At 35.4% G+C, this 16,225-nt stretch overlaps 1 protein-coding gene across 2 annotated transcripts in view; it reads left to right on the top strand.

Moving 5' to 3' along the window:
• The window catches only part of VPS41 (VPS41 subunit of HOPS complex), a 166,757-nt gene that overhangs the window by 113,590 nt on the left and 36,942 nt on the right, over positions 1-16,225 (top strand). For both annotated transcript variants that reach the window (XM_016128120.2, XM_016128121.2), the window contains exons 12-17: positions 3,125-3,254; positions 4,705-4,820; positions 6,098-6,154; positions 9,238-9,299; positions 10,722-10,803; positions 13,061-13,153. In XM_016128120.2, the coding sequence (XP_015983606.2) occupies positions 3,125-3,254; positions 4,705-4,820; positions 6,098-6,154; positions 9,238-9,299; positions 10,722-10,803; positions 13,061-13,153 (540 nt within the window). The remainder of the gene's footprint in view (positions 1-3,124; positions 3,255-4,704; positions 4,821-6,097; positions 6,155-9,237; positions 9,300-10,721; positions 10,804-13,060; positions 13,154-16,225) is intronic.

Genomic DNA, 16,225 nt, shown 5'->3' with positions numbered 1-16,225 from the left:
TTTTAGTCGAAAGAAATGAAAGATTTCTCTTGCTGAAAGTCGAAGAAACTAAGCTGACACTGTGCATTAGCAGAAATGACAGCAATGAAGTTGATCTGCTGCAACAACAGGGGTCCCTGTGGTCAGAGGGAATTGCAGAAAGGGCAGTTCATTTTTTCCTGTGGTCCAGACATATTTGTTTACTTCCCAGTGGCCCAGTGATTCTGAGTAGCTTGATTGTTGCTTTAAAATGCATCATTGCTAAGTCTCAGTTATTGGTGCAAATGATGGAATGAAATGTATGGCTCAGTAAAAAGCAGCAGAGAATCTAAATTTTGTTATACATGACTTTGAAATGAAGCCCGTATATATGGTCCAGTGGAGGGGCATGCACATTCAGCCTCCCTTTGAAGCCTAGGTCAGCCCCATTCCCATCTTGTCCTTATTGTTGGAGTCCAGGAATTCTGCCAGGAAGTGGGTAGGTGTAGCTTCAAGGCATAAACAAGGAAAGCTTATTGTAAAGGATTTTCTTTTGATGTTACATATAAAAGAAATTGCAATTGATTATCTAGCCCTTTACAGTAAGTAGACTCTCCTTGTCTGTCTCCTCTCCTTTTTTTTTTTTTTCTCTTTTTCAAATACCAAGGAATAAAATGGGGAGAAAAACCCTCAGAGCCCTGGTTTTGAAGTGGTAGCTTATCTCAAGCATTTCTCTGAGAAATTACTTGCATCAGGAAACCATCGCTATAGTAACCTGAAGCTCTGGGTGCCTATGTTGCTAGGCAATAGGATGCTATAGACTTAAGTGAACACTCAAACCTGCTAAAATCAATAGGGCTGGCTTCTAGCTCTGTTGCAGGTCATCAGTTTATTATTATTTTATTTATTTTTTGTAAAATAAAGAAAAACAATGTCTCCAGAGGGAGTAAATACAGTACTTTCTGATGAGGAATGTGAGGATTGAGAATGTGATCGAAAGACATAGGAAAGAAGCAGTAAAATGAAAAAGGAAAAGCCTGGTAAACAATTGACCAAAAGAAGAAAGAAAGAGAGGAAACCTTTGTTAATAAAAGAGTATTAGAATAGAGTAAAAGACAAGAAAAGCCAACCTCAAAGAGCAAATTAGAAAATGGAATTTTTTCAGAGAAAGAAGTGAGAGTCTTGGAGATGATTTTAATAATGTTACATAACTATTTATGTCATGTAACATCAAAGTACACCTTAAGCCCTTAAACAGAATAAACTGATAAAATTAAGACAAAGGAATAAAGAAACAAGCTTGGGGCTAGCCATGCCCCTCCTTTTTTCATATCAAAAGAATAAACTGTAACACTAAACAAAATTCATTTTTGTATCACTCATTATAGTATCTCCCAACATAATTTTCCTGTTGTACCTTTAACATATGTGCATGTTTCCACACAGTTGTAATCCTAGTTACAAGCTATTCTGTATTGCCATATTTTTTTAGAGCATTTCTTTCTCTTCATATGGCTATATAGTCTCCCATAATTATTGCTTAAAGTGGTTGTGTACTTTAATTTATCAAGCTGTTCCTCTAATGTTTTGTTTTTTCTTTCATTCATTAATAAAGCATGTGTGTTAAGAATTGTGCTAAGCATTGGGGATCAGAGACCAACAAGACCAAATTCCTATTCCTAGTAAGTTCACAGATAAACAGGGCTGTTTGACCAGTGAACAGAGGTTATAAAACAATAAGATGAATCATATTGTTGATGGTTTTCTTAAATATATAAAGGAGCTATCTATATGGTCTACCAAGGCAGTTTTCGTTTAATATGTTTGGTTCAAATATTTTTTTTCTATTTTTCTATTTTTATTTTTGTTATAGTAGTTAATTTTTTAGATAATCAGATCTTACACTTTTTCCTTCATTTTTTTTCTGTTTCCAAATTGAGATATTTTTATTTCTCCACAGACCTAATAAATTATGCTCTTTATTCACAGTCTTTTTTTTTTTTTTTCCATACTAGCTAATCTTTTATAGTTGCTGTTTTATTTTGGAATGTTTTAAATGTATGAGTTAAAAAGCTAATGTAATTGCTTCTCAGTTAACCTACCAAAATTGATCCAAGAAATCTTCGAAGCTTATTCACTTAGGGAACTTGAGAGTTGGTGGTAGTTCTGGTCTTCTTTCATTCTATTACATTCATCTGTGTTTTCTATGCCAGTGTCAAACTGCTTCCGGTCTCTTTGCTTTGGAAAATAGTCAAGGGTATGTTTTATGCCTCTGTGCTTAGTGCTCAAAAAGCATGAACTTTGAAGTAAACAAACTTGATTTTAAATCCAGGTTTCATCATAAATTTTGTCATTAATCCCAGTCTCACCATTTACTTATGTCGTTTTGCTCTTAGTAAACTTTTTTCTCCTCAGTTCCTTCATCTGAAAAATTAGAAACAATAATACTTACTAAGGGGTAATTTTAGAACTCCATGAGAATAATCTGTGTATTTGCTAGGTTAGTGGAGCTCCTAGAAGCCCTCAATAAATCATCTTTTTTCCTTATATCTTGATGTAGAATTGCACTGTCCAAAACTAGTTGCTAACCATATATTTAAAGCTAAATTCATTGAAAACTAAGTTTAGGTTAATTAAAACTAAATCGAATTTAAAATGCAGTTTCTCAGTCACCATAGTCACATTTCAGGTGTTAAGTAGGCACCTGTATCTCGTGCCTGTGCAAACTGAGGACATTTCCATCATCTCAGCAAATTCTGCTTTAGGCATAACTCTTAACCTCTGGCTTTTTAGCATAACTAGCAAATTTATTACTGGCAGTGATTTGGTTAATATAGCAGTTTGTAATATTATTTTTACTTTTGTTCACATTGTGAGGAAGAGATGTAACGAAGTTTTCTAAGGCTGTGGTAGCCTTCCCCTTGGAGTTGAATGGGCTGCAGTGGTGGACTGCTGCCATGACACAGTAGTACCTCTCCTTTTTTTTTCCTCATGCAAAAGGTCAGAAAATAAAACTCAGTTACAAGGCAGGTCTTCAGTTACAAAGAGCCTATACCTGTCGAAATTATAAAATCAAGTATTTCATTATGGCTCACTAGAATTAATTTATATACTTTATAGAAATGTAATTAAAATGAGCCTGTTCCTTCTCTTTTTTTTTCCTTAGGAAAGAGAATACTGTGCCAGGCCCAGATTGGATATTATCCAGCCGCTTTCTGAGACTTGCGAAGAGATCTCTTCTGATGCTCTAACAGTGAGAGGCTTTCAGGAAAATGAATGTAGAGATTATCACTTAGGTGAGAGAGATCAAGGATCTGGCTCATGTTATTTCTTACATTTAGATTTACCCCCTTCCACTCAAGCAGTACAATTGGCAATATCCGGGCAGGCCTCTTATGTTAAAAATGAGGGCATTGAGGGTGAGAGAGATTATAGAACTTGCTTGAGCTTCCACAGCAGAAGGGAGCGGAAGAGATAGGAGCAGGGCTGAGGTGAGTAGGTTTCCTGTTTTTGGTTCTTTTACTTGGCCTTAGTGTCCTATTAAATGTGACACCTAACTTATATTGATGTCAGGCAACATGGTTCTATATCATTCTCAACCTCATGTTCCGAGACAGGGTGCTCTGGAATGTCAGAGAAGTTATCTTCTGTTTGTGAAAAAATGCTCAGAGCCTGGAAGAGTGCCTGGCACATGCTGGGCATTCTCTGAATGTTTGTTGAGTGGATGAATAAATACACTTAGTCGCTGCTCAGAAATAAAGGGAGAACCATTGCTATTTAGTCATAACAGAAGCATCTATATTTGGATGTCTTCTCATCTTTGAAAAATACATTGATGAAAGTAGAACAGCTTAAGCTTTTTAGAAATTCTTTCCTGCTTTAAAAACAATCAACATGTTTTGAGACTATTTTTAGTTCTCAATTTGACCGAAAGAAATGAAAAAGTAATCTATACATGTTTGAGCTTTCTTACATGAAGCTCCTAATCAGCTGAGAAATATGAGAGTGTAGTCTGGACTTGGCAAAAAGCAAATGTGATTCACAACTAAAAGCACCCAATCTAGGTATTTTGCTCAAAGCAAACTCTGCTGCACACTTAGAAACCCTTCAGAACAGGTTTTATAATTGAATTCTGCAGGAAACCTTCACAATTGGTATTGTGCACAACATGCTGAAATGATAGATTATGTCCCCAGGGCTTGGGGCATCTGTCATTTATGTTTTAGATGGCCTTGACCTTGATGAGGAGGAAACATTTATGGCAGACTGTGGGGTGTAATTGTTCTGTAAAAATAGAACAGTGCTGTAAATGTCCATAAATAAAGTTTATATACAGTACATGAATTCTCATATTCAGTAGACATGGAGAATTTTGAACATTATCTTTCAGCTGAGGTCAGAATGTTAATATAGTAAACGAAGAATTTTAAACCCATCTCATTTTTAAAAAGTATTTTCAGTATTTCCTCCCTCCTTCCTTTCTTCTCTTCCTTTCTCCTTCCCTTTCTTTTTTCCTTCCAAATAATTTTGCACTTAAAGACCTTTTAAAACAGTGAAATATATGCTATCATTCTCTATACTGTGTTCCACCACTACCTTCAAACAGAGCCAACCGCCCTTGCTCCAAAGGTAGGCGAATTTTCTATTCACTCTTCATAAGTTGGATAGCCTAACCAAGTCCCCTGACTCTACAACCAAGGTTTCTGTTGAGTCACGTGAGGTGTTCCTATTTTCTCTTACCTATAGAGTTCTCTGAAGGGGAATCACTTTTTTATATCGTGAGTCCAAGAGATGTTGTAGTAGCCAAGGAACGAGACCAAGATGACCACATCGACTGGCTCCTCGAAAAGAAGAAATATGAAGTATTTTTTATTTTACTTTCTTAAAAATATTGACATGTCTTTAGCATAGAGAAGGCAGAAGGTTTTTGTAATCTTTTATAGAGACAAATTAGAATGCCCTGAGCTAAAAATACATTGGAGGCTAATAACTTTCCAATATTCTTTATAGAAATTAGAAAACAAGATCCCAGGGAGGTTAACTGGCTTTACTGTTCAATGGAGGAGGAATTGGTGGTGGAAGGAAGGAGTGGGTTAGACACAGCATATTCAAGTGTTTATTTTGTGCTTTTTCAAGGAAAATAAAATAGAGCTAGTATTTCAGAATTGTCTATTTGGACATTTTCATGAAATCATTCATTTGGTGCTGATTTCATATGTAAAAGTAAAGCTATCAAATTAATCCTCATTTAGGATGGTTTGAACTACCCGTTCAGATAGAATGATGTTGTCCACTTCTTTGGTTCAGACCGATTTTAGTAGCTAATATCCCATCACGATTTCATTTTAAAAAAAGAAAGCACTTTTTAATTTTAGAAACCAGAAAGGCATTATTGTGTTGGCTTAGAGAAACTCTCTGGATGGGCTTATATACTAATCAGCTAAAGACAAATAAACAGACAAACAAATTGTCCATTTATTTGTTGCTTTAAGTTTTTGGCCACCTGAAAGTAATTTGGGAAAAATGTTTTTAATTTATAAATTGTTTATAAATTAGAGTCCAGGTATTGATACCAAGTTTATACCCCAGTTATTAGTGTATTGCTTTAGCTCTACTAGTTTCTTAAAGAAATAATTCTATGTTTTAAACATTTGTGTTAAAGTAATAATTGTAAACTTTCCAAAATAAAAATCAAATCAGAGATTTTCAAAATCATATTTGTAGATATATCTAAACATATGCATAAGTTTACTTTTATATTATATAAAGGAAAAGTGCCCCTTTGTCATATACATCATATAGATTTAGAATGACAGAAGAACTGTTTGAACTTGGGAGATTTTGTCGTATTTTGATTTGTGTCTGAAATGTGATTCTGATATCCTAATGTGGAAAGGGATTCAAATGGAAGTAAGAGAAGTCTTCATTTTGGTTGACTGCTTTGTTTAAACGTTCAATCATAACATTTGAAATTCTTGTACTCTGAGCAAAAGCCATAGGGAAATGGGGCTTTATTTATGCACCAGAACGTTAAAACATAATAAATATAGTGTTTATAACCTCAATATCTTCCTATTTCACTGTCTTCTGTTTTCCCTCCCTCCTTTTCTACTGTTTTTATCATGCTATATAAACATAGGAAGCTTTGATGGCAGCTGAAATTAGCCAAAAGAACATTAAAAGACATAAGATTCTGGTAAGTGAATGATTTTATTACTTGAAACATAACTTTACTTTTTAGCAAGTTGTAATGAGACTGAAAGTAATTTGAAAAGAACAGATTTTTTTCTACTTTTTGAGAATTTATTTCAAACTAATTCTCTAACCTATGAGGTCAAAATATTTCCTTGCATTTAATCAATTTCTGCTTGTAAACAAGAGACTTGAACACTTGCTAGGAGGTAGTTTTAGGTAATTTGTAAACTGAATTTGTGAAATACACTTTAAATACAAAGCTTTCCAGTTATGTGTGGGGAAGTTTCTTTAAATCACATTATTACAAAATTTATCAAGAGTGGTTTCATAAAAGTAGATTGCTTTAGTGTCTCCATAATAGCAGACTCAATTGATTTTGTTGTGGAGACTAATCTAGGACATCAAATACATTTTTATTACATTTGGACTCTGGAAAAATATGGTGACTGAAAGCCTATTTCTTTGCTAACTGTGATAGTGACTGTGCAGATGGAAAGCAAAAAAGAAATCTTATCCTCTCAGTGTGAAGAGCCCTTAGAGGCCATTAGCCCAGGACCCTTGTTTACAGATGAAAACTGAAAACTTAGTCTTTTATGGGAATTTCAGTTCAGCATAAATTTCTTCTACCTACACTTTCCTCACCATAAACTTTTCTGTAAAACTCCACATAAAAGCCTAATTCCCAAGAGTGTACTAATAAAATAATTCAGGAACTAAGCGAAGGAAAAAAAACCCAGAGCATCTTTTTTTAAAAAAAAAAAATTGTGGGAAATAAGCAAGGATTATCTAGAAATGGAGCAGAAGGCATTCCAGCGAGTAGAATAGTATATGTGACAGTGCAAAGGAGTGAAACTACTTGTCGTGCTTATTGTGCTTATTTATGTGGATAGTTGAGGTAGCAAGGGTCAGATCCTGAAAGGTCATGTGTAGTTAGGAGCTAGCTCTGTCTTTCAACCTCTAGAAGACAATTTAAGCTTTCACTGCCACAACAGATATGCTTATTGGAAAGATTCTCTGATGGAGATGGGGACCAGAGGGAGGCCAGCCGAGATGGGAATCAGTGAGGTATGAGTCCCTTCTTGGTGTGGAGGTGGAAGTGATGAGACCTGCAGAGTCGTTAGCAATGGAGTAGTGAAGACAGATGGAAGAAACAGTCAGCTGGGTCTTTGGGATTTGGTGACTGGGTCTATGGTGGCGGCGGGGGGGGGGGGGGGGCGGTGCAGGTGGTACAGGAGGGAAGAGGAATAGAGAGAGACTGTGCAAGGAGGAATAGGATCAGGTGTATGTATTGGGGCGAATTTGGTTTATTCCGGTTTGGACGCATTGAGTTTTAGTCGCCTATGTGACATCCTAGTGGAGCTCAGGGAAGAAATCTGGACTCAGAAAAAGTGTCAGTAGATTGTGTTTGGAGCATTCTACACAGGTGAGTGTTGTATCATCAGAGAACAAAGGACTGTTAGCGGAGCCTTTGGGAACACCACATTCAAAGGATGATGTGTACAAAACAGATTAGGAATAGCCAGAGGGAGGTTGTGTCCTGGGATCTATGAGAGGAGAGAATTTCAGAGTAAGAGAGTTAGATGTTTTAATGGTTGAGGTTATCAGGTCAAAAGTAAGGGAAGCTCAGCTAGTGAGTTTGGTAATGTGAAAGTGATTAGTGAATTTCCTGTAAAATATTATTTATTCTCAACATATTCTATGGAGTGAAAAGTAGGTAGTTGAATGTAGACTACTAGGTTACTTGTGAAGTGGAAAAGAGTGAAGATTGACTGGGACCTGTGACTTCATGGGAAGGTTGGTTGTGATGGCGGGTATTTTATGTAAGAGAGACACTTCATGTTTATGTTAAGGGAAAAGAGATAAAATCATGTTGAAGTTAGAGATGTACACAAAAAGATGAATGGCAAAATAAGCTACTCATGGGGACAGGGCATCCCAAGAGGAGAAAGATTGGAGAACTTGGCTCCGCAAAGGAGACATTCTCTTATCTGAACCTGGAGAAAAAGACTCTTTGTTGATATTGCAATGTGTGGTCTGTGAAATAAATTTCAGCACCCTTTCTTCACTCTGTAGTTCCTGGAGACTTGAAATATGATTTCCTGCATGGTAGTCATTAAAGTAAAAATATAATAAACTAAGAACTGTGGGTATTTCCCTTTACTCTTGGAATGGGCATATTCTATATATGCATAGACTTTTTTTCTCCTGGCACAGTGTAATTTCATAACCAGGCAAGCAGAGAGAGAAATGAGCTCCTGCCATTTCTTCCATCCAGGAAGAAATTCCACAAAAACTTTTTTGTACATAAAGTAGAACTTAAAATCAACATTTTGTTGTATATGCTGAATTTAAACTTCTCATGAAAATGCTTTTAGGTGAAAATAATATTTCATAAGAGAAGTCATGGGAGGTCAGGCAAGAGCTCCCATGACTCTACTGACACAGGCCACTCCACATCCTCACAGAACTGAGGTAGAATGGGTGAGTGAGCGTGAGCACTCTGTAACCAGTTCACTCCTTTGAGGCCCAGTTTCCTCACTATAAACTCATTAGTTTGAATCACATGTTTTTTCTGAACTCATTTTCATTTTAACATTAACTTTGATATTTAATATTTCCCTTTAATATGATCTGTCATTTTGTTTTCTTACCACATTTCTTTAGAATTCTTGATATAGAAGACATAGGTAGCTCACATTTTATAGGTGAAAGCACAAGAAACAATTTTATATCCAGTGACAACATGAAATTGTTGGATCATGTTTCTAATCCTGGAGATTTCTTTTGTAGAAAATCTCTTAGAAAAGGCCAGGTTAGAAGCCTGTAAAATAGTAACATTTTTTAAAGTTGTGAATTCTAAAATTTGTGAAAATACAAGTACATTTAAATATGCTTAGGAAGGAAATGTGCATAATTACATAAATATGAAGAAGAAAACAAGCATAATTATATAAAGCAAACTAAGATGTATAAACAGGTAGTAGTGATAGTAGGACCTTAATGTCATGACCTGCTCAGAAACTGAGACTGAGCTTTTCAGTTGTTCCAGTTAATTATGAAATTCATTTATTTAATTTTCCTTAGGACATTGGCTTGGCATATATAAACCACCTGGTGGAGAAAGGAGAGTATGATATAGCAGCACGGTAATAATGACATTTTCACAATTGTTAATATAAATAGAATTGATCAATATTAACAATAAAAATAAACCATTCTCTGCAGTTGACAGACTTTTTTTTACATCTTTCTAACTGATAATATTTGGATATTAATGTTTTTAACCACAGAACAAATTAGTGTATGTTATTTACCCACAAACTGTCTCATGTTCACCAAATATTTTTCTCATTACTTAATGAGAAAGTTGTCAGAAACCATGATGAGTTTGAGATTTTACCCTTTTTATAAGCTAACACATTAGACTGCCACAGTTTTATGAGGGCTGTCAGAAGACATGAGACTCCTGGGTCAGAGACACGAGATTATCTCAGCAATAGTAGTAGCCAAAGTAACAGCACTTGTTCTCAGTCCCACAGGTCCCACAGCCCCAGTTCTCTCGATACCCAACACAGAGAGGACCAGGTGACCCTGCATAGGTAGTGGGTTGTATTACAGGAGAGGAACCTTGAGCTTAGGGTATCTCATTCTTTTATACTGGGCAGTAAGCTTGTGTGCCATTGGCTCCAGAGGAGGACTTTGTTTTTATTTTACTGGATAGTAAACACACCCAGTCTTTGCTCTGGAGGGAGAAGCTATCTGGGTCCTCTAATTCCAGGGCTCTTCACTCTACAAGCATCCTTGAGAAAATAATCCAGAAAAAAGGCTTTCAGTGCCTCTGCTCACAATTCAAGCAAAGTCATCTCCCAATAAGAGGGTGGTAATTAAGTAGAAGTGATCCCCAGGCTCCCAGTTTGCAGGGGTCTAAGGTGGGCAGAAAATGTAAATGTTATACCGCAGTCCTGTGGGCCTATCTGTGTGAGTGCCTGATGCAGGACTACGAGTACCTGGCAGCCCAAGAAGATAGATGTCAACTTTTTGCCCTGAGATTTAGGAAAATGTGTTTCTTTGATGTGCAAATTAAGTAAGGCTACATTAATACATAAACATTTCTCTAGATTATATACTAGGATAGGATTCTAATGTTCTGAAGTCTGATTTTGTAGTCCATTATTTAAAGCCATTTAAGAAGATGTTAAAACTGATACTTAGGCTGTGATGACATTTCTTCAAGGCAAGACAGGTCCCCAAACCGGCAGTGCTCATATGAATAAGTAGGAAACTCAGAACAGGAAAATCATAGGGGAAACCTCTAATTATAGTCTTCTGAAAGGCATTCATCTTCATTTGTAAGTTTTTGTATTAATGTTGATGATTTCCATCAATATCATATGTGCAATCAAATGAGTACAGTAATAGCTTTATGTTCAGTGGCACTTGAGATAGAAATTTGTCAAAACTCTGAGATGAGAGATTTATCTAAACCACTAGAGTCCATGTCTACTTATTATATGCCTCTTTATTTTTTTACTTAAACTTTCTTTCTCCTGGGATGTTTCTGCTGCCAGCAAATGCCAGAAAATTCTTGGAAAAAATACAGCACTCTGGGAATATGAAGTTTATAAATTTAAAGAAATTGGACAGCTTAAGGTAAGCATAGCTTTATTTTTAACTCTTAATTTTTGTATGTAGTATATAGGCATATCTCGGCGATATTAAGGATTGGGTTTCAGACTGCTGCGATAAAGTCAATATCTCAGTAAAGTGAATCACCTGAATTTTTTGATTTCCCAGTGCATATAAAAGTTATGTTTATACTATACCATAGTCTATTAAATGTGCAATAGCATTATGTCTAAAAAACGATGAACATACCTCAAATTAAAAAATACCTTATTGTTGGAAAATGCTAACCATCATCTGAGCCTATTGAAAAGATGGCATCAGTAGACTTGCTCAACTCAGGGTTACCACAGAACTTCAGTTTGTAAAAAATGCATATCTGTGAAACTCAACAAAGCAAGGCTCAATAAAACAAGGTGTGCCTGTACTGAGAAAGAAAATTAAGACAACAGTAGTCAATTTTTTATTGGGAAGCAAGTATTAACTAGGAAGAAAAATCATACTTCTAGAAATCAATTTCAAAATATTAACATGGTTTATATTTTATGTGCATAAAATATATACATATATATTGCATAAATTATATGTTCACTTTCTTATCTCCTAGTTTTCTCTGTTCAAATGAAGTTTTCATGTTCTTTTTATAAATGTGGAAAACAGACATAGTCTCATAGATTATAAAATATGAGGCTTTTTTCAAATTTATTTAAAATTAATGCTTTTTTCAAATAATATATTATTTGCTGTAAAACAAATGGAAAACTTATACCATGTAGCTCTAACAAATTTTGATACCAAATTGTTCTTAATTTTCAACCTAATATCCAAATCAGTTAAGTATTCCTGTTTGCTTAAAACATTTTTTTTAAACTTTCCCATATTTTGGGCCTTTTCACTTCTCTCTTAGAGTTATGAATATGCTTTTTCCAACTCGAGTTACTCAGCTGGTCAGCCCCATGACTCCTGCTGTACTTGCCCTATAATGTTTTCTTCCCTAGGAGACCCCCAAGGATACTTCTTGTCATGCTTTTGGGCTGCTTCTGGAGGATCTTATTCAGTTCTGTGACCATGTTTACCCTGAATGCTCCATAACCCAGACCTCTCTTTTGAATTCTATATGTTGGAAGAGTGTGATGGCCATTCCTTATTGTGTGTGCTGCTGATAAGGGTCACTCAAATTAATGTGAACCCATTTCTTTCCCAAATTTGGTCCTTCTCCTTTCAGTCTGTTTATGACCTCACATCACACCCATTCTTCCACGGTTAATAGCTCAAAGCCATGCTTTGATAGGAATATCTGACTCACCTTATTCTGTTTAATCTCCAATTCTTGTCAGTTTTACCCTGTCAGTATTAATTAGGTCTCTCTGCTTTCCTTCTGGTACTACTGCCTTAACTCCTAATAGATGTATAGGCAACCCTGACCCAGAGTTAGCTGTTTAAAAAATAAATGTGCTGGTCTCACTTCCCTAATGTCTGTTGCATCCCTTCTGCCATAGAATAAAACTGAATTCCTTTCATGACCCTGTCTCACCTTCCTCTTCAGTCGCGTCTCCCTTCAGTGGCCCCATCCCACATTTCTGAACTACTCTCACCTCCCTAAATACAGAGTAAGCGTTTATGGCTTCATGCCTTTGCTCTTCCTGGTCCCCCTGCCAGGGTGCCCTCCTCATTCTTTCTTTGCCCAATGGACCCGGGCTTTTGTGATCTCTGCTTCAGTGCACAAGATTTGCCCCCAGTACAAAGCATGGTGGTTTTGGTACACAGCATACTGCAGAGTTATTTTAATGGTATTTAGAAATTCGACACCGCAGCACTGAAATATCTAAAGAACATAAAATGTATTTCCCCCTAATTTCAAAGGATGATTGTGAGTTCTTAAAGGTTGATATATTCCAGTTGAAGGAAAGAAAGTTGAATAGATGACCTGTACAGCTTAAGTACTTAAGAAGTTGACTTGTATAATCTGTGCGACCTTCTCCATTCTTTTGTTTAGATTTTCCCCTAATTCATCAGGAAGAACAGAGGGATGCAGGTTAACCTAGGCAATTTTTTTCTCATTCATTCACACATATGTTACACTTCGTATCTTCTTTTAAAAATATATTGTAATGTTTTATAAGAAAATAGTTTATTTGTATCCTTTCTCTTTATAGTGATTTTCCAGAGTACTTTGTTGTCCTAAATTTTAAAATCGAAAATATACTTTTATGTTTTATTCACAATTTGAGTATGTTTTGTTTTAATGCTTTTTAAAGGATTATTTTTCCTTTTCCTTCCTGAGGCTATTAGTCCTTATTTGCCAAGAGGGGATCCAGTTCTGAAACCACTCATCTATGAAATGATCTTACATGAATTTTTGGAAAGTGATTATGAGGTACGGCATTCTGACATCGTCATTTTGATTTGTTCTAAGTGGAGAATGTTAAAAAATGTAGAAAAATAATATAATGGAGCAACTGGTTTAAGTTACTAAATTTGCAGCTTGTGTGTGTGGTAGATGAAACTGAGGTAATTAAACTAATGATAACTAATGTTTATGTAGATGGTGAGGCACTCTAATCTATGTACATTTTGAAGAATTCCTTAAAATTGCCTCCTTAATAGAGCTAAAGAAAAAAGAACCAAGTGCTATTTGGGGATTTTATACATAGAATAGCAGCTGCTATTGATACTTATACTATCCATAAAGAAATCAGAACTTCTAACCTGTGAGATTTAGAACTAAGTTTGCCAAAGGAGGCTTAAAGAGAAATTGAGAGGTCAGGAATGGGGAAAGGGAGGAGAAATGATCTGTTTGCTTATCGCTTAAAAAAAAAAAATCAATATATAAATTGCTTATCTACTGATACGCTTTGCACTTTTACATGCACATTATTGATTTTATACTCCCAACAACACTGTAAATAGTGATGCCCATTTTTACAGATGAGGAAACAAAAGATTGAAGAAATTAAATAACTTGCCTAAGGCCATGCATTTTATAAATAGGCATTCCTGGATGGTAGTTTAAATTTGGTATTTGCATGTATCCAAATTTACTCAGAAAGTACCTGTTTAGTGCCTCCTATATTCCGAGAACATTCTAGGTAGCTGGCATACAAATGTGAATGGAAAGGTGCCCATTTCAGCAGTCACTCGTAATCTGAGTCACACCCAAGAATGTAAACCAGCAGTTCTCAACAGTGGCTGGTTTTATCCCTCAGGGGACATTTGACAATGTTGGAGACATTTTTGATTGTCTTGACTGGGGAGTTGGAGCTACTGTCTTTTAGTGGGTAGAGGCCAGCATCCCACAATATACAAGATAGGCCCCTGCAACAAAGAATGATCTGTCCTCAGATGTCAATAGTACTGAAGTTGAGTAACCCTATTATAAACAGATACATTATTATATGATATGCTATAATATGCCTGGTGCTCTAATAAAGTTATCACTGAAGCGTTGTTGCTAAGACTCAGCCTAGTTCCCCTTCTGACCAGAAGAAAAGATTTCTCCTGGGCAGATTATGGACAGGGCTGGTAAGCTTCTTTTCAGAGCTGTGATTGGTATTACGAGTGTCCATAAACCAGGAGATGTAACGTGTTCTCTAATGTGAGGCCAACTTTTAGTCTTTAATAAAAGTGGCACCATCTCCAGTCTTTATGAAGTTTGGGGTCCTAACCTAGTGATAAGTTTTCATTTTTGGTATCTCACAGTATAGTGCAGGTTGTCATTGCCTTCTTTTTTTATTCTGATGTTAGGTTTTAAAGATAAGGAAGACTATTTACAACTTTCTTCTTCCCAACAGAATGTGAGGTGGCTTGCCAAAAGGTTAACATACAGAAATAGAGGCATTCAGACTAAAGAGGGGATGACAAAAGGAACTTCTGTGTTTCGAATGCCTGCTGAGTACTAAACACCCTGTTAAGATACTTGTTTAACCAATAACTGATACAGTTTAAAGAGTGGTTATGTACCAAACACTATATTTTAACTCTGGGGTGATTTTTAGATCTTAAGATCTAAAAGGACCTTTAAGATAGTGATCCCTTACCATAATAACTACAGTGTGTGGTAGTTACTGTCAACCAGATATTCCTGGAAATATAAGACCCAAGGACCCTGATTCATGTGGGACCTATATAGTTCCTTTACTTTTGTAAGCCTGTTTTCTTATAGGAAGAAATTGGGTGCTTTTGCATGAATTAAACTTGAACAAAGTATTTCTTTGGAGTTAGTGTTTCCTCATCCACTTATTATCATTTATTATAAAAATATGATCTTCTAACAGCATAGATCTGTTCATTTCTAGATCTGTACAGGAGAATTTATGGTAATAGTTTCTATCATTTATGCTAGATACTAACTGACGTGGGCTATGGTTTGTATTCATCTCCTTTTTAGTTCAACATACCTTTATTTGGAACCTACTTTGTTCTAGAAGTGGGGTAATACTCAGTTGGGTGCAAGATAAATTAAAAACACAGTCCTGGCCTTCACCGGGTTTACACACTGACCAAGGAGATCATGTTAATAAGCTTTAAGGAACTAGAAAATAAGTAAGACAGAGCCATGTGTTCTCTAAGAGGTCTAAAGAGAGCCATCATTGCCCATAGTTATTGGAAAAGGTTTCTTCAGTGTATAATAAAGACCTATAATAAACTTCTATTTCTTTTTAGTATGTTCTGAGTTATACATTGTGGCTGTCATAAATATTTCATCTTTGTACATCATCCCAAAAGAGAATTATGAATGCTAAAATTTTGGGAAAGAATATTCACTTTAGTAATATACTGCAGCTTGTTATACTCAAGTTCTTTTTAAAGTTATGAAATTTAACCATAAGAAAGCAATTTAATTATTTTTATGATTCTGTTACAGTTCTTTCACATGATTCAGCTCTTTCTTTTTCAAGAAACTTTTAATTTCTATATCATCCAAATTACCTTCCTGCTTTCTATCTGGAAGACTTTTAACTGAGACTGAAAGAAATAAGCATGACTTAAACTTAGAGCTTATAGATGTATTTTTTTCTGAATCTTTTAGGGTGTTTTTTTGGTCCCTACTAAGAAGGTTATAAATAACTTTTTTATTGTCATAAGCTCTTATAAATAATTTATATTTTAGCTTCCATTATTCTCAATTTCACATTTAATTTTGAATTAAATTGTCACCTAAAATTGATCAGAGAGTATTCTGTAGTAAAGCTTTTGATCACATATTATGTAGATGAAAATTTTGTGCTGTTAAAAGGCACTCACAGTCAGATTAAAAAAACTTTACTTCTCTGGAATATTGACCTCTCAACTTTCTTTTCTTCCAAAAAAGATATGCAACAACAGTATTTTCTTGCAGATAATGCTCTTTCATGACTTATTTTATGGGGTTTCTACTGAAATATATATAGCTTTGCCTTTTTATTTATAGCCTAGCAGAATTGTTTTAAATGGTTAAACATTTTTTCTT

Source organism: Rousettus aegyptiacus, unplaced genomic scaffold (genome assembly GCF_014176215.1).
Source record: "Rousettus aegyptiacus isolate mRouAeg1 unplaced genomic scaffold, mRouAeg1.p scaffold_m13_p_13, whole genome shotgun sequence".
NCBI lineage: Eukaryota > Metazoa > Chordata > Mammalia > Chiroptera > Pteropodidae > Rousettus > Rousettus aegyptiacus.
The sequence above is the reverse complement of the archived record's forward strand: the minus strand, read 5'-3'. Positions and strand labels throughout refer to the sequence as shown.